Source organism: Saimiri boliviensis, chromosome 5, assembly GCF_048565385.1.
Source record: "Saimiri boliviensis isolate mSaiBol1 chromosome 5, mSaiBol1.pri, whole genome shotgun sequence".
In the NCBI taxonomy this organism is placed as follows: Eukaryota; Metazoa; Chordata; class Mammalia; order Primates; family Cebidae; genus Saimiri; species Saimiri boliviensis.
The window spans coordinates 49,250,652-49,275,013 of NC_133453.1; the positions used below are offsets into that span (position 1 = coordinate 49,250,652).

A 24,362-nucleotide genomic window follows, 5' to 3' on the forward strand; every position below is an offset into this window, starting at 1 on the left:
AAATACCACTGAATAAACAGCCAGATTCTAGCCACAGATGCAGGCGACAGCATTCCTCGGCATTTCTCCTTTACATCACAGCATTCTTAAAATAAGCATATAGAGACATACGGCAAATACAGCATCCTAACTTAAAAGCAAAAGACAATAAAAAGTCAAATATTGGAACAATTAAATTGAGAGATACCACTTTCCATAATCGCTTCATTATTAAGGTACTGAAATGGAGGAAAGATCAAAAACAGCATAATAGATGATTTGCCTTTATTTCTCTCTTATGCTACTAACTGGGGATACAGCTGCATGGTGTCTCCTTGCAATGGTGAAACTGAAGCATGGACATGTGTCTTGGGGTCAACAGTGAATGCTCAGTGTTCAGGAGCCTCTCTGAAAGGGCAGGAGAGGCTGGGCCTGGGTACAAACGACAACAGGGCAGGGTTTTAACTCTCCACATTGGGGGGAAAACTACCCTAAAGCAGTTCTGCCTTAATCCGTGTTGAATGTCACATCCTTCCATGACTTGGACCAAAAGGTTCCACCAAACTACTTATCTAGCCCAGAGATTCTAATCAGGGGTGGTTCTGATTCCCCAGCGAACATCTGGCAATGTCTGGAGATACTTTCGACTGTCACAACTAGGAGCAGGGGTGCAACTGGCAGCTAACAGAGGTCAGAGGTACACAGGACACGTCATCCTACAGTGCACAGGACATCCTTCCACAGCAACATGTAAGCAGTACAATAGTGCTGAGGCTGAGAAACCCTACCCCATCACAATAAATATGTTAAGTGACAGTAAAGACATGTTTATATTATAAAGCATTTTTTTTGAGACAGTCTCCCTCTGTTGTATATAATATAAAACAAGGTTCTTTTCTTTGTCTGTTTGCTTGAGACAGAGTATTCCTCTGTTGCTCAAGCTGAAGTGCAGTGGCGTGATCTCAGCTCACTGCAACCTCTGCCTCTCAGACTCAAGTGATTCTAATGTCTCAGTCTCCTGAGTAGCTGGGATTACAGGTGTATGCCACCATGCCCAGCTAATTTTTGTATTTTTAGTAGAGAAAGAAGGGGTTTCACCATGTTAGCAAGGCTAGTCTCAAACTCCTGGTCTCAAGTAATCTGCCTGCCTTGGCCTTCCAAAGTGCTAGGATTACAGGTGTGAGTCATCATGCCTGGCCATAAAGCAAGTTTAATGACTTGCCATCAATAGGGAAAGACTTTGATATACTGTTTCCAGTGCCAAGGTAGTTCATACTGATGTTGTATGCCATTCTCCCTGGCATTAAGGAAACTCATTTCTGCCTTTGTTTTCTGATGATGTTATGGGCTAAATGCTTATCTCCTAACAAAATTCATATGTTGAAGCCCTATCCCTTAAAAACCTAGCATTGGGAGGTGGGGTCTTTGGAAGGAATCAAGGTGAGATGTGGTCATGAGGGGTGAGGCTCTCAGAATGGAACTGGTCGTCTTTTGAGAAGAGATAACAGAGTTTGCTCTCGTCTCTCCCCACTCGAGCACAATGAAAAAGTCACGTGAGTACACAGCAAGATGGCAGCCACCTACAAGCCAAGAAAAGAGGCCTGAGAATGAAACCTACCTGGCCAGGATCTCGGTCTTGAACTTCTAGCCTCTAGAGGTTTGAGAAATTAAGTTTCTGTTGTTTAAGCCACCCAGTCTGTGCACTTTGTTATGGCACCCCAAGCTGACTAATACAGAGAACTAAATAGAAAATCCGTGCACTCTCCAGTCAGGTTTAGGCTTTCCATGGCCCTGGAAAAATGGGTCATTAAGTGTTTCTCTGACTGAGCCCTCATTTCCCTAACAACAAAAATAGTCAGCCACCAGTGTTATCCTGAATAATAAAATAGCACTGCACCATCAAATGCAAATAATCGGTTGATTATTTTTAATCAAAATTTAAGTAATTCAAATAAAAAAAAAGAGTGGGAAAAAGTGATTGTTAAGTGGGGAAGCTCATTTTACATTAGTAAACTATTCTGCTAAATACTTAGGCCAAGAGGTTCTAGAACACAGCTTATTTGCTCGGCAGGTCTTGGCCTGAATTTCTTCCTTCCCCTTCCCTCCCAGAATACCTTCCAGCAGACTAGGTACTCAAAGCATCCAGATAACTGAATCTACTGTTCGAGTCACACCAACTTAATGTACGTAACGCATCCTACCTTCCAGGACCGGGTTGGACTGTAAGAGCTGTTCTTTCACTTGATTAACTTCTGCTCCTTTTCCACAAACAGCTGCCACGTAGGACATGACAAGCTTGCTGGCCTCTGTGGATGAAAATAAGCCATATTAATCAATAACACAGAAATTTAAAAAATCTTTTTGGGAAGGAGAAATCTGGGGGAGGAGATCCACTAATAGTGTTTTCAAATGCCTTTATTCCCGAGGGAGCAAATAATGTTTTGGAAACCTTTAAAAATATTTGTGCTTTCTATTCAGTGACATGTCATTAATTCAGACATAATAAAAATTGTGCTTAAAGATTATCACTGGGCTGTTAAAAAACTGCTTAGTAACATGGCCGACAAAATTTCAGAATTACCTTCTTAAAGCAATCATTTATATATAGTTACTATATTATATACTGGTAAGTCAAAAATAACTTGGTAACCTGGATATCTTTACCAAATGTATTTTTAAAGTTTAAAAGAATGATATGCTCCAAATCAAACTGGTTTGCTTGGCCAGGCAAGTAGCTCACGCCTGTAATCCCAGCACGTTGGGAGGCTGAGGTGGGCAGACCACGAGGTCAGGAGTTCAAGACCAGCCTGGCCAATATGGTGAAATCCCCGTCTCTATTAAAAATACAACAATTAGCCAGGCATCGTGGCACAAGCCTATAGTCCCAGCTACTTGGGAAGCTGAGGTAGAAGAATCACTTGAGCCCAAGAGGCGGGGGATGCGGTGAGCCAAGATCATGCCACTGCACTCCAGCCTAGGAGACAGAGCGACTCCATCTCAGAAAAAAAAAAAAAAAACACACACACACACACACACAAAAACATGGTTTGCTCATAATTAGACCAAATTTATTATTCTTCAACTGAATTAAAAAACTAAGCACCAAATATAAAAATTTAATAACAAAAAATACAGCCCTTCCCAGACATGGTAGTCTTAATAGGCTTTACTAGCGACCCTCAAAAAAGCTGCTAAAGAGTCATGAGGCAAAGGCTAAAACCACCTAAAAATTTCTTAGCTCAAACCGGGAGGTAGACAAAACATGTCTTTGGTAGTTTTATCCTTTTCCTGTCAGTCAGTCTGTATCCCCTCTCTCAGGTTCTAACTTAGCTCCTAATTCTTTTAACACTTGAGTTCCAAGGAATGTTAATAGATATTTAAGGAAAATTAGGTCCAAAGTCAAATGAATGTGGAGCCACAGTGAGTAAGATGCAGTGAAACCACTTTCTTATCAAAAGGCTTCTCAGAGCTTTTTAATATGATCATGTGCACTGCAGAAGTCCGAAAAAGGATCTGCAATGCTGTGTTTCTCTAATATACTTGCTACGGAATCTGTTTTCTACTGGGCTATGCTAATTAGCTGTTCTAACGTTCCATAACCAGGATCCAGGAAATGCTCGACTATTTTATGCTGGAAAAATAAAACATACTCCCTAGTCTGGGTAGTTGAGGTAAGGAAACCAATCTTTCCAAATCCTGCTTTGCCTCAAGTCTTTGCTCTACTGACACTGTCCATTGGCAGATGAGCCCCCCGCCCCCAGGTTGGAGGGATGGTGTCTCTGTCTACAGGTGTAATTAGGCAATCGTAACTGTCCCACAGGAGGCCTGCAGGTGGATTCCGGTCCCATCTCCCACCATTGAGAAAGTAGTATATGAAGAACTGGAAGGCCACTTTGAGCACACTGCCCAACATGTTCCTTAGGGCTTTTGGGCAACCTAAAAACATTAATCAACAGGAGCCACTGAGGACCAAGAATCTATGCAGGTCACAGAGAGCTCTCAAGTCCTAAGATGACCGTTTCTGGAGTACTGGCAAATACATTCAGGAGGAACTAAACAATCCCATGGAGCCCAGAATGGGATGTTAGGTATGTCTTCAATGGTTGGTTGCAACTGTCTCCAATTTGCTTCCTGGATAATGAAAAGAAGTCCAAATAGGTCATCTGGTCATCTGTAGATGGTTGATTTCTGCTGTCTGCCTTTGAAGACTGTAACTGAGAAACAACCTGTCCATCTTTGCAATGCCCTTCTTTCACAGGGCACTCACTGCCCACATAACACAACCTCCAACATTTAAAATTCCTCAGCTACATTTTCCATTATTCTTACGGCTTAAGTAGAAAAAAGTCAGTAAATTATATATAGATAATCCTGTTACACCACTCAGGCTGTCCTGAGCCCTCACTTACAGACAAAGACTTTATATACTATTATATTTCATTTGACTCCTAGGGGCCACATTGCTCTCCACCCTCTTGTTCAAGCTATAGCTCTTCTCTGCTCACTTCAGGATACTTTCTAGGCTCTCTGCCTTTTTGTTCAGGTGAGGCTGCCCTCCAGCAGGTTCCTAACACCCTGTGCTATCTAGTCTCCAGGCCTGGGGCAGCTCTCCTCAATCACCTAGTATCCAACTCTGCAGTCTGGCCTGGCAAGCAATCCTCTCCAGATTTGCTTTCTCATCTTGCTGCTTTGTCAGGGGCATTCTTTGATCCCCATTCCACCTGAACTCTCACATATATTATGTATATGCTTCTTTCTGGACATAAATTTCTGGCCTTTCTATGCACTGTAATACTAGAAGACTGAAGACATTTATTAGCAAAATAACTGTCTTAGACAGTGGGAAATACACAAACATACTAACACACATTTTAGGTGACAAGGTAAGTTTTCTTTTAGGTAAATTTACAAAAAATATGTAAAATTAGGCCAGGCTATTTTGTTTATTACGGTAATTATGAACCTTATTGTAGCCAAACCTCAAAATTCAGATTCATGGACATACTGAGCCCTCTGAGAACCTGTTCTGGTCCACGATGAACTTAGGGAACAAGTGCCTTGGGGGGCGGGGCAGGGTGGGGCAGGGCGGGGCGAGGCGGGGTGGGGCAGGGATGGAGAGGAGAATCAACCAAGAATGAGAACCTTTTGGTGGCTACTAGAATTAATTTGACCTCTCAGAGATCTTTTTAATGACCAGAACAAGATGGATTAAGTTCTCTCAGGGTCCAATGTGTTTGAAAATGGCACCAGGAGCAGATCTCCCAGAATTTGGGTCAGGCTTCTATCATTTGGCTGTTAAAAAGTATATATAAGTACATAATATCTCTTGGCATATAAAGCATATAAAGATGGATTTAGACTGAAATTAAGAATCACTTTATTAACTTTAAAACCTTTTTAAGCAATTCAAATATAATTTTAAAATATAGTTCAAGGGTAAAGTTCAAGTTGTTTTAACAACTTATTTCCAAGTTGTTAAAAACATCTTCAGATTCTTCTATTTTCAGGGATTCTACTACTAAACTCATCTTAATAAGTCATTTTTGGGAGATGAGATTAAGAGTATTTTCTCCAAAAATGTCACACTATTAAAAAGAGACAACTTATAATTTTCCTGTTAATACCTGAGCTTTAACTCAGCTAGTTAATTACATAGGTACTACTTTAGAGAAATTAATAAACCAGTAAGGATGAACTGCAAGGTCCAACATATTTTAAGGAACTCTTTTCACAATATTTCACCTTGCTGGAAACCGGAAATAATAGTTGTCTCACGAGGCTTTGTGCTTCATTTCCTTTTTGCTCTTTGGTGCTAAGGTTCAAATAAATTTGGATCTGTATTCAAATATTTACAGACCTATACAAATCAAACCTTTACATAATAACCTCTATAAATGAAAAATGAATTTTTGAGGATCAAAATTTGAATATCATCCACCATATTTCAAAGTCTAGTTTTTGAATTATGTTGATTGTTAAATATAAGAATATTGTCATTTAAAATAGACAAAATGTAACAGCATTGCTTAGAATCAATTCTAATCAGTTCATCATTTTCTCTAACTCGTAGATACTTTACATATGTAAACTTACATATATATGTTTGAATGTAACTTGAATCTTAAAAATTCATCAACAGCTGGACTAACAAAATACATGAAATCTTTGGGGTCAAAATCTCTTATCAGAAAATGGCAGAACATTTAGGATTTAATACATATTCTGTACTAATGGACAAAGGGCCTGTTACAAAATACTTCTGGATCAGAATTAATTTCTATGAACAACAGAAAGGAAGTAGAGATGACAGTTTAAATCTGTGGGGATTTTAAAGTCCTGTAAGCATAAGAGTAACTGAATTCTGTATTCTTTGACACCTTGCACTGTACTGTAATATGCTGTGTATTATCATGTAATTATCACATATAATGGAATTATACAAATTCATATATAGTCATCTCTTTAATGAAAGAAAGCATTGTAAAGTAGTGAAAGGTGAATGAGAAAGGGAAAACAATTCAAGGAAAGACAACTGTGATGATGACAAAAGGATGGGAATCTCATGCCTAAGATACCTAAATCTATGTATGGTAACTGAGCAGGCTCCACATGGATTCAATCACTGTGCCAGGGAAAAAAAGGCATGAGGATAGGTAAGCCTTATTCTGCATTTTTTTCACAGAGCTTCTAACAAATTCCTCCAGGAGTAACAGGTCTCTATGGATGCATTCATAGATACAGGTAGTATCATATGTCACATATTGATCATACAGGTCATATGGCATATAGAGAGGGCCATACATTTATTAATACACATTTATTTATCTACTTCTTTACCCCTCTGTCTCCCTAGTTAAGACACCAAAGTTTTTCTAGGAATTAAGCTTTGGTAGGTCTGGTGGTTCAGAGCCCTAAACCAGAGTTTAGGGCTAAAGACTGAATGCCTAAATCAATGAAGCCATGTTTGTGTGCAATGAAAGAAGCACTCTGCAGCTTAGAGGAACCACCTTTTAGCAGCCGAGTTTGCTGTGCTGCAAAATAACCCAGCTCCCACACATTGAAATGGATCTAACAGGCCGCAGTGAACTGTTCCAGAGTACTAAACGCATGGGTCCTGCAATGAGAGATGCAGCCTTTGCTAAAAGGGAAGTCACAACTGGTGATGTTTTTAATGAAGTAAGACTGTATGTCATACTATTCTGAAAAAGGGCCACAAAATCTCTGATAACTTATACAAAACACACGGATGGAGAGGGGTCTTTCTCACATGGGGGAGAAACAAAACAAAAGATCGCTACATTTTGGCCTTGAGTTTGCTTATCTATTCTTCAGTGTGGGTATGTTCAACGCTGTGAAACGCTCAGCAATGTTTAGGCTATGGTAAGTCAGTGGCATCTCTGTCATTGTCCGGTTGCAGAATGATTGCAAATGTATGAAGGTCATTTGGGGTTTAAAACCAAAGTTCTTAATGAGCAAGGCAGGCTTCATAACTCTTTCAGCAGATGGCTGAAGAGTTCCTAGAAACTGATGTAACTGTAAAATTAGAAACCAAATAATTATGTTTCCTAATGTTGGGATCATCTTCTGAGGCCCACAGATTTACTCTGATGCTCTTGGAAAAATGTAGTTTTAATGGTTCCCTTATATTCTGCCTCCCTGCCCCCATCAGTGCTTGAAAGTTTCTCCACAAACCATTTGTATTCATGGGAGTGAATTGTGAGTTCAATGCCTAAAAATACTTGGGCACTTTTATGAGGTCTGATGAATTTTTTATTTAGCGAAGCAGTAATGAATTAAATAGCACCCCAAAGGACTCAAAAGAGTTCATGCCTCTCCCTAAGTGCCCAGGTTATATAACTCTGCAGCTTAAGAGTGTCTCCAACGTTTAAGACTAGTAACATCATCATCTGCCAAGGAGGGTTTATGACCCAGTTAAGTTAATTACTTCTTATAAAATAAGCTCTCTAATACTGCACGGTGGTTCTACACAAACAATTAAGGAAATATTTTTATTGAAAGGTGATATTGCCGGGCGCGGTGGCTCAAGCCTGTAATCCCAGCACTTTGGGAGGCCGAGGCGGGTGGATCACAAGGTTGAGAGATCGAGACCTTCCTGGTCAACATGGTGAAACCCCGCCTCTACTAAAAATACAAAAAAATTAGCTGGGCATGGTGGTGCGTGCCTGTAATCCCAGCTACTCAGGAGGCTGGGGCAGGAGAATTGCTTGAACCCAGGAGGCGGAGGTTGCGGTGAGCCGAGACGCGCCATTGCACTCCAGCCTGGGTAACAAGAGCGAAACTCCGTCTCAAAAAAAAAAAAAAAAAAAGGTGATATTATATGCCAAGTATACAGCACATTCCAGGCCTTCAATAAATGTTAATCGTCTTCTTTCATCTATTTACTAAACAAAAATTTCAATAAACACATGTATACAAAAACAATTTTAGTGCATAAGATGATATGACATTTCAAAATGGCCTGGCATCCTCTTGTGCTCAAAATTGAGATGAACCCCCCCCCCCCAAATTCCTTGTACAACTATACCGAAATTTCTATATTATCTTCCATCATTTTATTTTCTTCTAACGAATCTCCATGAAACAGAGACTTTAAACAACACACATATTCTTGGCTTTACTCAATTTGGTAGTCTAATGACAATCAAAATCATCATGAAATATTAAGCAGTTTTTGTACCACTGCTTTCAAAGAGAAAGAAAATAGGAATACGTCAGCAAACCACTGTATGTCTACAGTGGACTGAGAGGTAGGAGAAGCTGTTGGGTTCTGTAAGTGAAAAGGACTGAAGGGCTAGCTGCTACCAAGCATGTAGCTCAGCGGGCATTTAAAAGCAACCACTCTCAGGAGCAGTATCCACCTCCCGGCACCGGGAATCTTACAGCCGAAGCACTCAAGACTATAATTCATCATGGGGTCCTTGAAGCACAGTGGCTCAAAAACCACATAAATGCTGTGAGAGATTTCTAGGCAGTGCTACTCAAAGTATGGTCCAAGGACCTGAGTGACTCAGAGTTGGCCAATACACAGACTATTACTGGTCTACACATGCAAGTAGGCTTCTAAAAGTTTCTGCAGCAATTTGATTGTTTCTTTTGCCTGTTGAAACTGAAGGAAAAAAAATTAAGGTTTAAATGTTCTGTGTCGTCTATTATTTCGCTTTTCTAGTAACGATCAACAAGAGATTTGGAACTGATGCTTCACTGCAGATTTGAGAAGCAATGCTCTAGGGTCTCTGCTGTACCCCCCTCCCTGAGGCAGCACCTAATCCTATGTGCTGTAAAGACAATGGCCCTACCAGAGGAAAAGGTAACAAGGCCTAAGAAGTGCTGTCCATTTTCCAGCTCATGATAAAGGGCAACAGAATCCCAGAAGGATTAAATCCAGGGAAGATGACAGGGAGAAGAGGATTTCAAGTGGTAATTTGAGCACTAAAACGAATAGGAAAAATTGTCAAGCAGAAAAATATCAAGAGAAACTACAAAAAAGAAGAATAAACTCCATTCTACTACTAGAGTTCTACCAGAGAAAGAGGGTGGTGTTTATTTTTTTTCCCTAAGAAAAATGGATGCCGATCCTCTGAAACAGCACCAGCAACCTCCACTCAGTTTTTCAGTAAGGAAGATACATGAGCCCACCAGAAGATGGAATCTGGCTCCAGGAGGAAGCAGTAGTGTTAAGAACTCTCTGAGAAGGCGGATGTCAGACACTGACATAGCTAATTAGTGGACATGCTGTCTTCTCAGAACACATGTTCCAGAGGAGAAGAAGAACTGGCCAAGACCCATCAAAACAATGACCGCAACCCACTTCTGATGACTCGTTTAAGAATGAATTGATACAATTAGAATATCCTTAAAAAAAAAAAATCATTAGTCACAAAGAAGACTGACTAACAAGCTAAAGAATGTAAGAATGAAAGAGGCTTAGAAATATTTTCTTTTCTTCTTCCAAGTGAAACTAAAAATGAAGCAATGTGAAGTGAGTATGTGGGTTTGTAGATATAGTCAAATAGAATAGCGGGAGGGGTGGGCATGAGATACAGCATCAGTAGAAATGGCTTCAGCAAAAAACAGTTTCTAACTTGCCTTGCCATCATTTTCATTGGATGACCTGGAGGTGAATAAGAAGCTGTGCTGCTTCTAAGAATTAAATCGTTTCACCTGAAAGAACTGATTAGTGACATAAGGGGTAAAAGCAATTTCTCAAGATGCCCATGTCCCGGTAAAAGTTCTCACAGGTTGAGAGAGGGAGAGGGAGAGAGACAGAGACAGAGACAGAGATATGAGAGAGAGAGAGAGAGAGAGAGAGAGAGAGAGGGAGAGAGACAGAGAGAGAGAGACAGAGAGAGAAACCCATTAGACAATGCTACAAATAATCCTCAAGAGAGATAATGGTTGGTGGTTTGTGAGCCTCCATGTAGACACAAAGAAAAGGAAGAGACAGCCTGGTATAATATATATTCTAGAGACAAAACTGACAAAATTAGGAAATGGATTTGATGTGGGAAATAGAGGAAAGGAAGAAATCAAGGATAACAAACATTTCTAGTGTTGGTAACGAGGTTGACTAGCGGTCTCATTTACTGAGATCAGAAAGGTTGGTTATAGGAGGGTAAAGAGAAAAATCATGAGTTCCTTTTTGTACATGCGTGGTCTGAGATGCGTGTTAGACCCCAAGTGGAGATGTCAGACAGGCAGTAAATACATTAGTGTTTTTGTCAATTACCTAAATAAAGACAGGAGGCTTGCTCCTTGGATTAGTACATGCTGTTCATTCAATCATTCAAATATGTACTGATTGATTGCCTACTGTATGCCAGGCATTAAATTAGGTAGTTAGAGACACAAAACAAAATCCCTCCCTTAAGGAGACATGGGAGGCTTGCTGAAAGAGACTTACCAGCACCGGCAATGGTAGTACGGCACTCAGAAAGAACCATGTTCAAGGTACAGAGATACAGCTTAGCACAGTGGATAAAAGCCGGGACTCTAGAACTACACTGCCTACATTCAAAATCCCAGCTCTGCCACTTATTCACTGTGTAAGTTTTGAAAAATTGCGTTACATTTCTGTGTTTCTATTTTCCCATCATAAAAATTGAATTACCAAAAATATTTATCTCATACATGTAATATGTTAAATAAGCACAGTGTCTAGCACGTGATAAGTGCTGAACGTGGGTTAGCTACTATCATTATTATCCAGCAAAATGACAGCAATCCTAAGGGAAGTGAAAGAATCCAGATTTGTCAACTCCTCAAGAGGTTATAACAATGAATCGAAACTAATAAAAATAAGATTCTGCATGTACGTTTAAAATAATTTTGTTCATCATACTAGATTGAGCAGATCTGACCTAATGAAAGTTACTGTGAAAAGAAAAAAAACAAAAACAAACCAAACCCTATACTATCTTGCTTGGTTTAGAGACCAGTATGAATCAGTACATGCTTTATATTAATAGAAGCCCAGAATCCACATTAAGAGGGATAATAGGCCGGGGATGGTGGCTCACACCTATAATCCCAGCACTCTGGGAGGCCAAGGCAGGTGGATCACCTGAGGTCAGGCATTCAAGACCAGCTTGGCCAGCATGGCGAGACCCTGTCTTTACTAAAAATACAAAAATTTGCTGGGTGTGGTGGTGGGCACCTGTATGTAACCCAGCTACTTGGGAGACTGAGGCAGGAGAATAGCTTGAACCCAGGAGGTGGAGGTTGTAATGAGCCGAGATTGTGCCACTGCACTCCAGCCAGGGCTACAAGAGTGAGACTCCAGCTCAAAAAAAAAAAAAGGGGGGGGGGGCGCAGAATAGTTTATCACAACCAGGACCAAATCTGAAGTATTCTGTTTACTTTTTGGTATGCAATTTCATGAAGCATATTGACAAGTTAGGATGTTTCCAGAAAAACAGGACCAAGATAATGAGAGGTTTGTAAAATCCAATTCTTGTAATGTGCTCTCATAAGCACCATATGATTTTCCTTCACTCCACTTATGTTTTGCATGTAATCTGTATGTATAGCCCTTTGGTGACACCGAGCACCATTGTTTTTCAGGGCCAGGCAGGTACTAAGACAACTGACCAAATACATATGCAAGCTCAGACATTTCATGGCATATACACAGTGATCTCCATGTACGTGCACGTATCTAACAAAAGCATTTTACAGATGAAACCTTATGAAAAATGCCATCTCTCTCACCATCCTCCTCCTCCACAGACTCATCGGTTCCATCAAAAAACCCACTGACAACAGCAGCTTTAACCTTTCTAAGGCTGGATTCAGAGAGTGTGGCTCTTCTGAATCTTTTCCAGGTTGCTGGGTACCATCTGTAAAGTCATTTTCTCACTCAAGACCACCAATCATATGAATTGCTTTCATTAAAAGCACAAGAGGAAAAAAGCATAACCCTTCCATTTGGAGGGTTCTTTCACGAGAAGCTTGCCAGGTCTAAAAAATACATATACAAATCTCAGTTCTTCAGGCTTCAGAAGAAAGAAAGCTCTTGAGTAGAATGTTAGCATTTTCCTGGTACCTTCCCTCACTTTTTAGCAAAGGTAGAGTGTGTTTGCACATCCTTAAAACCTAAATAAATTGGCATTCCTTGGGGAAGCAGTTCGAATCTATGAGAGCACAAAGGTTTAATATCTTGGGAGAAAAGTAAAAAGATCTTGTACCCTCCAGAGACTACACTAGAAAGGTCTAGAATCCAGCACTAGACTTCGTAATGGTTGGAATCCTCTTGGATAGGCACCTTGTTTCTCTGGGGAGTCCAGGGAACACTCTATAATCCTAACCAGTACCCTCCTGCAGGAGCGCCCTCACAGTAGCCCTGTGACAGGTCTTGCTAAGGAGGCCCCACTTGTCCTCTTTGTCATTCTGTGTAGCATTTACCTTCTGCAGAGTTGCTTGCAAGAGACTTACCTGTTTTTCCTGCTCCGCTTTCCCCAGTAATGAGAATACATTGGTCCTTATCTTGATCTCTTAGGGATCTGTATGCTTCATCAGACAGGGCAAAGCTGCAGGGGATAATGAAAAAAGTCCTTAGAACTTAATCATTATTATGTATTTATCAGCTGGAACTACAAGCTCCTTAAAGGGTCACTGTGATATGCTTTGGAAAGCAAGCTATCCCATTTTATTTCCTGTAAGTTCTTAAAATCCATAAATAAATAAACTCATCCTTTGTGGCCCATGTTACCTTCTTCCATGTATTCTCTATTAACCAAAATAGTACTGTTTTATTGTACTCTAATGATATGCTTTATTTAACCCAGGAAGCTACATTTATGGCTTGTTACACTGAAATCCAGGTAACTCAGACAAACAAGGAGAAAATGTTACACCGTATGTCCAAAACTGGATAATGCTGAGATTTTTCAAGACAATACATTGAGGTTTCAATAGAATGAAGGGGAAAAAAACTTTCCAAACCTTAGAAAAATACTATCAAACACCAAATAGCTGACGTTACTACAATAAGCTAAATATAGAACTAACGCCTTTACAAACAAATGACTGAAACTCTAAGATCCGCCAGAGGCAAAATTGGGTGTGCCAGGGTTTTCTTCTGGCCCAAGCTTCCCAAACTTCTAACCCTGCCTTAGGATGACAAAGGGCCTCTATCAAGCGAGGCCAGGCTAGTGCTCCTGTTGCTGTTCCCACCTCAAAATTTACTAAAGCAAAATTTGCCCCTTTCAGCTGATTGAAAAAATGATTCTGACAATAAGATAATGTATTGAAAATAGGCTAAGTCCTCACTTCATTTATTAACAAGTACTTGTTGAGAGTCTACTATGTGTCAAGAACAAGCTGGGAATGCAGAGACAATGCTTGACCCTTTCTTTCAGGAGTTCTCTGTCAAAAGCAAGAGAGAAAGAGACAAAGAGAAAATCGAACCAATACATTAAGCCCAATGATAACAGTATGTGCAGAACATTGAAGAACAAGACACAAAGGGGTGGAGACTGGACTCAGAGAAACTCAAGAGGTGGAAAACTCAGTCCTAAAGAATGAAGCAAGACAAATGTCTTTTAGGCAAAAATAAAGGCCAAAACCTCATGGAGGTAGAGTGAAGGATTATGGGCAGTTCCATGTAGCCAGAAGGCAAAGCAAAGCATAAGGAAGAGAGGGTAAGAGATGAGCTGGGGAGAGAGACGGGCAAGTTCCAAATGAAGAACAAAAGAGCTGATAGGGAGCTTCACTGCAGGGTGATAAACAGCGAGGAGCAAAGTCAGATGGTAATTAGAATTAATAACATTTACCACGTACCAGAACTGTCTCCAAGCTCTTTACATTTAGTCATTTTAAATTTTGCAACAAGACCATCACAAATCAAAGACATAACTTGCTGAGGTCCACCACCGGTGTGACACAGCAGGGCCAAGCACTGACCCCTGTGACTGACCACTGGGATACAGCACCTCTGTATTTTGCAGAGACCACAGCGTGACAAGGGTGCATATAAGAGCAACCAGTCTGCAGCCAGGAGACTGGTGAAGGATTGGGATATAGGAAGAGTGTACCTCTGGCCAACTAGATCACAGAGAGCTGTTCACACCAGTCAAGGACTTTGGCTTTTCTTCCAAAGGCATATGGACCATAAATAATGACAATTTACTGAATACCTTCAACGTGCCAGGAGCCTGGTAAAGTGTCCTAGGATTCACAATTGGACTTAATCCTCAACACAGATCTGCAAATTAAATGCTAGCCTCCTTAAAGAAACATGGTCTTAAGAGATCATATGAGAAGCCTGTGATCCCATCTTCAGAAGAGTAGAAACTTGAACCCAGAAATACTGTGAATCACTTTCTTCCCTCTCTCATCATGTTCTCTTACAATTATTTGCCAGCATATCTTACCTTCCAGCTGAACTACTGTGAGATCCTCAAGGACAGCAAACACCTAGTCTTATTTTGTAACTTCCTTGTCAGTGAGTCCGCTGCCTTGCAAAGTGACAAGCAGAAAAAAGTAATAAGATCTTGACACCAGGGTCTTTTTTGAATAACAGGGTGTTCTGGCTTGTTCCTCTGAACCATGTGCACTGATCTCTTTCTCTCTCTAAAAGCCCTTTCAACCATTCTCTGTACAACCAAAGCCTCGCTCAAGCTCCATAGCTGCTTGTGGCCTTAGCCTTCTCTCACATTCTCTGACTCTCCAGTCTGTGCACCACTCCATAATGGGGATGGTGGAAAACAATGAACACAAAGGCAGAAAATATTTCACATGGAATTCTCTGGGCCCTATATAACTATCTCAACACCTACGTAACTTGGAGCAAGTCATTATCATGGCTGAACTTCAGCGTCTTCATCTCCAATACAGAGAACGCAGCCACATACTTTAGAAGATCAAACAAAAGTGCATACAAGCACCTTGAAAGTTATAAAGCCCTGAATAAATGTTGGAAATTCTTTCTGTGTTATAATTAGTTATGTACATAGCTTCTTATTCCCTACCAGGATATAAAGCCCTCTAAGGCAGAGCCTTTCTAATTAATCTTTATGCCATGTTTATGCCACAGAGACATAAACATGAAATGTAACCGATACCAAGTCATAAATGAAGGGATGGATGAATAAGTGAAGTCTCTCGAAGCAGTGGCAAAGCCCCTACTGGAGTGAGCTCCATGAAGAATGATAAGCATTGGGAAATTCATTTCTTCTATGACCTTCATGCAGAGAAGGAGAGCATTGCTTAGATTTTTTTTATGAGCCTTCCTCCCCTCCCGCTCCTCCAATGTCCAGATAATATTTCAAGATACCACTTTCATTATCATTGGCAAGAAATGTAGGCGAAAACACATTACAGCAAATACAAGTTTTCTAATATATGAAATGTATTCACTAAATTCTTCATGTATTGTTGAATATAGACCTTTTTCTCACGCTCCCAGGACTACAATGTAGTGTTGTATTTATAACTAGTTCCAAAATAATGCAAAATTACTTCAAAAATGAGTTCATACATATGGCGCATATATACACACACACACACACACATATATACACACAAACAGGTGGCTTTGGAGGATCACCAAATGACCCTGCCATGGGTTCATTTTAAGTCAAAGCACCTAAGTTGAATACTTATTTTTTCTTCTCTGTCCAGAATGAAATACTTAACTGCTGTCCTCAAAGACAGGGTCTGATTTATCTAACAGAGAGCTTCATTTTAAGACAAAGGCTAAAAGGGATTTATTCTTTCAGGATTCTAGAGAGCCACTGAGTTCAAATTGACATGAAAATTTACCAATTAAAGTACTTACGCACTGGAAAAATTGGCTTGTAACTACTGGCACACCCATCTCAAATACAGTATAAATGTCATCATACTTACTTCTTGTAAACACGGATCTTCACTTTCTTTTCCAAAAAAAAAAAAAAAAAAAGACAAGACAAAAGGGAGGGCCCCAAAGAACACAAGGGCCCCCCCCCCCACAACCCCAAACTTGTTCCTCTCCCTCTCTGGCAATATGAGCACGCTCCCATCATCAGCACCAACATTTATAACTATAAACTGAAACCACATGCCAGTCTTCTAAGCCACTCTGTAATTAAGGAACCTAAATAAATCTTTAGAGAAGTCTTTAGTTAAAAACAGTTGTGACCCATATGCTTCACATTATTTTGTGACCGTGTCAGCATTGTTATTTACCACACACAGAAATGAATGGTTAATTATAATATAATGACGACAGCATAAGGGGTAAACACGGTTTTAGCTCTACCACATCAAGGGCATGGTTTTAGCCTCTTCTTCTGTCCTCTAGTTGAGTTCTAAGAATAGGGTCAGCCTGATGTTTAAAAGCCATCTCCCCTTCATTTCCAGATCAGCTACATGGCTGTTCTTTGAGAGCCAAACTTTCCCCAGTACTAAGTATGTTTCCAAACAGCTGTATCTATAACTTTTAGGTTTTAGAAGTTTGGTGGGGGCTCATCTGTTATTTTCTGTCAGGGTGGAATGCTGGGTTGCATGTTCACAATTGTCTAGCTGTTATTTATGTTCCTCTCCCATCTTATTTCTGTTCAGAGTGTTCATCAGAGCGATTCTGCTTTCACGGCCATCAGAGGCAATGGCAGGGCTTCTTTTCCGAAAACTTCATGCTCTCCACCCTGCCCTGTCCCTTCTAGGTTTGTTTCATCTCAAGTGTAAAGCAGAAAAGAGGTTTGTGACACCCAAATAAATCCAGGGCTTATGCTCTTTCAAACATGGTCCCATGTTTCAGCCTCTCTCTGGCTCTTCCCTAAAGAGTTGCTTGAGAAATCATTCTCTAAAGCCAATCTAATTCATTCTGAGGACTGGTAGCTGGACCTCTCCATTAGTCAAAGTGTTTAACAGAACTAAATCCATCTCAGGAAACTTACCTGAACTTAGATAACTGTTTCCATCTTATTTCAAGTCATTTTCTTCAAAGGCTCTCAAAATGGTATTCCTTTTCATTCTAGTACTTTCAAATAACAGTAGGAAATTCTTCTTCTGAATTCAACCCTCTCAAAATAGCTCAGTCTCAAAATTTCCACATACAACTGAGATATACAAGTCTCAACCATTTCTTTTCCTTTCTAGCTCTGGGTTAGTCCTAAAACTGGGTGTTTCCAAACTAACCCCCCCAAAAAAGTGTTTTTTAAAAATGCCTAACCTCCATGCTTCCCGAATTCTAATTTCACATTGAGCTGGATCAGGACTGAGGTGGTCCACAAGGGCATGGAAGAGAAGGAAAAGGAGAAAGGGAAGTGTGTGGTGTGTTTTACATGGAAACCTTGAGCTTTCTTAAGGAGAGGCATTAAGTTGGCCTTTCTTATATCTTTACATCTGTAATTGTCTCACATTCTTAATTCAGAAATATTTGCCCAGTTAGAAAATATCCCCAACTAGATAGTGTGATATCATTGTCAAGTTAGTGTTATGCCCTAACGCAACATTCATCTTATCACATCTTAGGGGAAAACTTGAGGGTAAATAAATCTTTATAGTTATTGTACTTTTATCCTAGAAAGCTTCACTGCAGTCTTGTCCTATGCCAGTATAAACATGGTAATTAACTTAGGTACCCATTATTGTTACCCCTCCTAGCCACAGCATTGGTAAGCATTCCTAAACAATCCAAGCTTTAGAGCAAGAGAAGGTGGAGAACAAAAATAAGCCTTTCTTCAAAATAAATGGCAATGGGCAAAGTGGGCACTATGCAGCAAAAAGAAAACAATGTGAAAACAATCCTAACAGATGAGATTGGGAGGAGATGGATGGTAAATAAACCTAAGTGGTTGGAAGGTTTCTACATTTCACATAAAGCAGGACAATGTCACTCTATATGGATTCTAAAATGTCAAGGTATATTACAATCCCTAGAACAACCACTAAAATAATAACATGAAGAACTATAACCAAAATAACTAAAGAATAAATGAAATTATACGAATAAAAAATTCAAATAATCAGGCCAGGTGTGGTGGCTCACACCTGTAATCCCAGCACTTTGGGAGGCTGAGGCGGACAGATCACCTGAGGTCAGAAGTTCAAGACTAGCCTGACCAACATGGTGAAACTCCATCTCTACTAAAAATACAAAAAAAAAAAAAAATAGCTGGATGTGGTGGTACATGCCTATCATCCCAGCTACTCAGGAGGCTGAGGCAGGAGAATTGCTTGAACGTGGGAGGTGGAAGTTGTGGTGAGCTGAGATTGTGCCATTGCACTCCAGCCTGGGCAACAAGAGCAAAACTCCACCTCAAAAAAAAAAAAAAAAAAATTCAAATAATCCAAAAGAAGCCAAGAATAGGGGAACAGAAAAAAAAAAAAAGAAAAAAAAAAAAGAAAAGAAAAGAAATAAATAACTGAATGACAAGTGAAATCCAATCATGTCAATAATTACATTAAATGTCAGTGGACAAAATACTCCAATTAAAAGGCAGAGAATGGAAGAATGAATATTAAAACAAGACTCAACTATATGTGCCTACAGGAATGACATTTAAAATATAAAATCATCCGGGCACAGTGGCTCACACCTGTGATCCTAGGACTCTGGAGGGGCTGAGGTGGATGGATCACTTGAGGTCAGGGGTTAGAGACAAGCTGGCCAACACGACAAAAACCTGTCTCTACTAAAAATACAAAAAATTAGCTAGGTATGGTGGTGGACCCCTGTAATCTCCGCTACTCGAGAGGCTGAGGTGGGAGAATAGCTTGAACCAGGGAGGCTGAGACTTCAGTAAGCCAAGATCTTGCCACTACATTCTAGCCTGGACAACATAGTGAGACTTGGTCTTAAAAAATAAAATAAAATAAAAAATCATAGATAGGTTAAAGGAAATAAGACAGAAAAAGATATGCCATACAATAACAACTTATTTTTTTTTAATAAAAAGGCATTGCACTTTTCTTTTTATACATCTAATCTCAAAGAAGTCTCTAATTGCCACCCCAAGATAACAAAGATGCTATGCCATAGCATTACATATGGCAGAATGCAGTTGAAAATTATCTCAGAAATGAGCTACAATCACTTTTTTCTAAAAATGTTTACCAACATGTAACGTTCTAATTTCATTTACATTCTTATATCCTAAACATAAGTGGACATGTTGCTTTCTTTTGGCTACATAACCGGAAAAGGATTGTTTTTACTGGCTACAAAACAAAAATAATATCATCAAGATAAATCATTTTAAGATGACATCTGTTTTAGAATGACAACAGCAAAGTATCAAATAAAACTCAAAAGCCAGGCTTTAAAATAGGACATGATGAATATGCATTTTAGTTTCTTCCTCCTTTAGAATCACACTTGTTTATACAACACAGATCTCACAATATTTTTGTGAAATTTCATAGATTATCTAGGTCAGCCTCAATATATACCTAGGTATATGTTATTTTTTTAAATGGGTCACTCAAAAATATACTGTAATCTTTTTTTTTGAGACACAGTCTCAAACTGTCACCCAGGTAGTAGTGCAGTGGCACCATCTCAGCTCACTGCAATCTCCGCCACCTGCGTTCATGCAATTCTTCTGCCTCAGCCTCCCAAGTAGCTGGAACTACAGGCATGTGTCACCACACCCAGCTATTTTTTTTTTTATTATTTTTAGTAAGACGGAGTTCACCATATTGGCCAGGATGGTCTTGATCTCCTGACCTTGTGATCCGCCCACCTCAGCCTCCCAAAGTGCTCGGATTACAGGTGTGAGCTACTGTGCCTGGCCTAATCTTGATAGTGAAATGCAATCACTAAGAAAGCAAAAATTAGAGTATCTGAATATCATGTGTATATAAAAATCATTTATGTGTTATAATGTTTTAAAAAATAGAAATCCCTGTGTCAGATGTCTTCAAAACAGAGCAACTCCATCTTGAATAAGGACTGGGTAAAATAAAGCTGAGAGCTACTGGGCTGCATTCCCAAGAGCTTGAACATTCTTAGCCACAGGATGAGCTAAGAGGTCAGCACAAGATACTGACCTTTGATTCTCTGATTCTCTAATAAAACTGTTTGTCACTTTACTCTGTGGTCTCTCTTGAAACTCACCAAAACCAAGATGGTAGTCACTGTGAGGGGTCTAAGGATGATGACTAAGAGAAGCGCTAAGGTCATAAAGACCCTGCTAATAAAATAGCATGTGGTAAAAAAAAAAGCTGATCAAAACTCACCAAAACCAAGATGGTGACGAAAGAGACCTCTGATCCTTCTCATTGCTCACTATACACTAATTATAATGCATTAGCATGCTACAAAACACTCCCACCAGCACCATGACAGTCTACAAATGCTATGACAACATCTGGAAGTTATCCTATATGGTGTAAAAAAGGGAGGAACCCTCAGTTCTATGATTTGCCTACCCCATTCCCAGAAAACTCAGAAATAATCCATCACTTGTTTAGCATATGGTCAAGAAATAACCACGACAAAAACCAACCACAACCAGCAGCCCTTGCGGCTGCTCTGTTTATAGAGCAGCCATCCTCTTGTTTCTCTGACTCTCTGATAAACTTGTCACTTTACTCTGTGGTCTCTCCCCAAATTCTTTATTGCACAAGACCTAAGAATCCTCTCTCTTGGGGTCTGGATTGGGATCCCTTTCCCATAACACCTGCATAATTAGGCAAGAATCTCTTCTACTTCAGCATTAGAATTAGTAAGCAAAGCTCATTATTTCAAAAGTTCACATTGCTAGTTAGAGAAAATAATCTAAAACACAAGAGGTAGTTTTCTTTCAAGATTTTAGAACTTTTATTTGTGATCCTCTTGAGACAAAGAAACTTAAGGATACCCCAAATGTTTTTTGAGCCTAGGAGCCTGACCATTATCAAATCATACTGGGGACCCTCAAGTCTGCCCCAGCCAGAACCAGCTTGCTAAGAGGCACTCAGCAGAATAAGCACCTTTCCCTCTACTGGACTGGTGAGAAAGTGGACTGGGTCAAAGAGTGACTCTTTTTCAAAGGTGGATTGCAAAAGTCAGGTATTGCAGACACACATTAGGAAGTAGATAAGGGATTTAGAGAGACTAAATTATCCCAGGAAGGAAAAGCACTGGACTTAAGATCTAAAAGCAGAGAGGAGGAAACATCTGTCTTGAGGGCCTGGAAGCTGCTCTTTGGAATTTAGTAGCAATCCCTTGTGCTGCTGAGGACTTCCTTCTGACACTTGCTTCAAAGAAAACTGTACCTAGAAATGCCCAAGGCACAAAACCACCACAGGGGGAAAGTTCCCCACAGTGGAGTATCCTGTTGGGGTTTGGCAAGAGGTCAAAAGCAAAGAGGCTAATTCCACTTCTTTATCTGCCCTTGCTACTGCAGGCTGTTATCGCACAAATTAATGAAGCACGAAGGGCTTCCACTGCCTTGACTTAATCCCTTAATAACTAAAATGGAAGAGTGTGTGGAAGCAGGGGTGAGGTCATCCAGAAGAGCAGGGCTCCCAAAGGAGCTCATGGATACCCCTGAGGTAAGGGGCATTGTACTCACTGTGAAGGCTCTAAGGATGATAATCAAGAGAATCTGTCCTCTAGAAGCTTAACATTTAACAAGAAAGACATCTAAGCCGCCCCCAAAAAGGGGGGTAGGAGAAGGTAATAAACGTATCTGCAAGCTCCTGAAGATATTCGGAAAAGGAAAAAAATGGCTTTTATTGACAGAAGCATGTCGTGGAAAGCTGCAAAACCTGAACCCCAACGCATATGCAAGGAAAGAGGCTGGGAGGAAGCAGACAGCAGGGAGGAAATTATGCTATTCCCCCAGTCCAGAAATGAACAAAACGTACCGTTTTGGGGAAAAGAACAAATACTCAACTGGGGCTCTTAAGTAAGTTCTTAACGCATTTTTACTGTCTCTTTTAACAAAAGTATTCTAACAATCATCTTTTAATATCCAACTCTTTTTAAAATAACCGCACAGTTAGGGACTATAAGAATAGCTTTTCTGGCTCAAGGTAAATATACTTTAAACAAATTCCCAAGACAAATGTTTCCAAACTTTTTGGCAAAATGTCTTTTTTCAATTAATTTCATGATCAATTTTTATGACTTTGTTACAAGCAACTAAACCACGAAAACACTTATCTCAAGAGAAGTTACTTCATAGACCTTGCTAATCACCTTTAGAATTTAAAGCGACATTTAATGTTGCATTTATTAAGAAGAATGGTTTCTGCTGATTTTTTACAGACAGGTGTTCTCTACTGATTTAAAGCCTTAAAAAGCACCACCTCATATGCCACTTTTTCTGTCTAACTTTGAAACACATTCTGATCTAAGGTACTTCATATCCACATCTCAAATAGTTAGATTGCTTAATTAAGTGAAGCTTTCATGTTTACAACATCCAAATGTAAAACACTCTCCTCTAACTCTGACAGCCCCCAGTGTCCCATCAGCCCTAGAAAGTACTGTGCTGGGGACCTTAAATCGCACCATATACTGTGGAAGTGCAGAAAGATCTGGCTCAGGTTATCGCAGAAGGCAATGGGTAGAGATGCCATTTGAACTGGAACTCCAAGTACAGACTGTTCTGATTTTTTCTTTTCAAGAATAAAGGAGAAAAAATGGGAAGTAGTAAAAGGTTATCAACTTCAAGCTCTGGTTTGTGCTTCAAGCCTTACAGGGCTGTGCAGAGGATGTCTATAAAGTGCCCTGTGTCTGAAATGCAGCAGGTGCTCAATAAAAGACTAAAAGGCATGCTGAAGCTAAATCTGTGGTTGGGCCTTGCAGAATCAATCTATTCACCAATCTATTCATGTTTGGGAGAACAATATCTGTAGTGATTTCATAGAGTGGCTGCAAAATTTAATTAAATCTCCCAGTATTAATGAGATGCCTGAATATAGATAGATACCTGCACATACATATACACAGACCGCTGTGTATATACCATGAAATGTCTGGGCTTGCATATATTATTGTATAGAAAGAAAACTGAATTGGCAAAATAATAAAAATAAGAATGAGAGTCTTTCTTGTTAATAGCTAAATTCATATCATGATACTGTAAAGAAGGAAGCATTCTGGGAATAATTTTAAGAGATTTCAGTACTCATTAATTCAATAAATACTTTATGTGTCAGGAGAGTGTCAGGTAGAGGCATACAAAGGATACTGTCCCTACCCTCAGGAGCTCTGTTTAGAGAAATCATGTACTATCCAACGAGAAAATAATTGTTATGTGAGGACAAGTCATTTAGTCCACGTTACCTGTTGAAAACAACAACAACAAAACTTTTCCCCAAAGCATGAGAGGAATACTAGGACCAGAAAAATAATTTTTTTGAATTCAAAATTTGCTTTTCTTCTTTCATCCAGGCATCCAATACCTTCCAAAGAAACCCTTTCCTTTCCATCACCAGCTTTCCATCGTCTTAGATGGGTTTCTCACTTTTGGCTTTCAGGAACCTCTTAATGGGGATTTCTATATCTAAGCAAGGCATTTTCACAAGCCATCTTGATACAGTGCGGTCAAAACATGTAATTTTTTTCATTACCATGACTCCTTTTCCAGTTCTAATCTTGGCCCCATTGTAGCCAGATTTAAATTCTTTTAAACATTTCTGTAAGAAATCTGTTAGAACTCAAAGCAAAAATCGATCAGTTCTGTCCCCCAAAACTATGGTTCGAAGGTGTCCTGTGATTGTGAGCATAATGCATTTATTCTGCTTAGGCACCAGAGAGAAGTCTTAGCAGCAGGTCCAAGGATTTTGGGGGCAGTCTTGACTGTCACAATCCTAACATTGTCTGCAGACTCTCCTCCCTGCCATATCCAGGGTTTATGATGTACCTATTCAAACAAGACTTGCAAATTTGGGACAGAGACAAAATGTAGAAAGCCTTCCTCTAGATTTCCAAACAGAAAACAAGT

At 39.8% G+C, this 24,362-nt stretch overlaps 1 protein-coding gene across 10 annotated transcripts in view; it reads right to left on the reverse strand.

Annotated features, from left to right (window-relative positions):
• Window positions 1-24,362, reverse strand: part of MYO1B (myosin IB) — a 188,189-nt gene that overhangs the window by 86,318 nt on the left and 77,509 nt on the right. For all 10 annotated transcript variants that reach the window (XM_074399339.1, XM_074399345.1, XM_074399342.1 and 7 more), the window contains exons 4-5: window positions 12,931-13,025; window positions 2,181-2,285 (exon numbers count right to left, since the gene is read on the reverse strand). In XM_074399339.1, coding sequence (XP_074255440.1) covers window positions 2,181-2,285; window positions 12,931-13,025 — 200 coding nt within the window. The remainder of the gene's footprint in view (window positions 1-2,180; window positions 2,286-12,930; window positions 13,026-24,362) is intronic.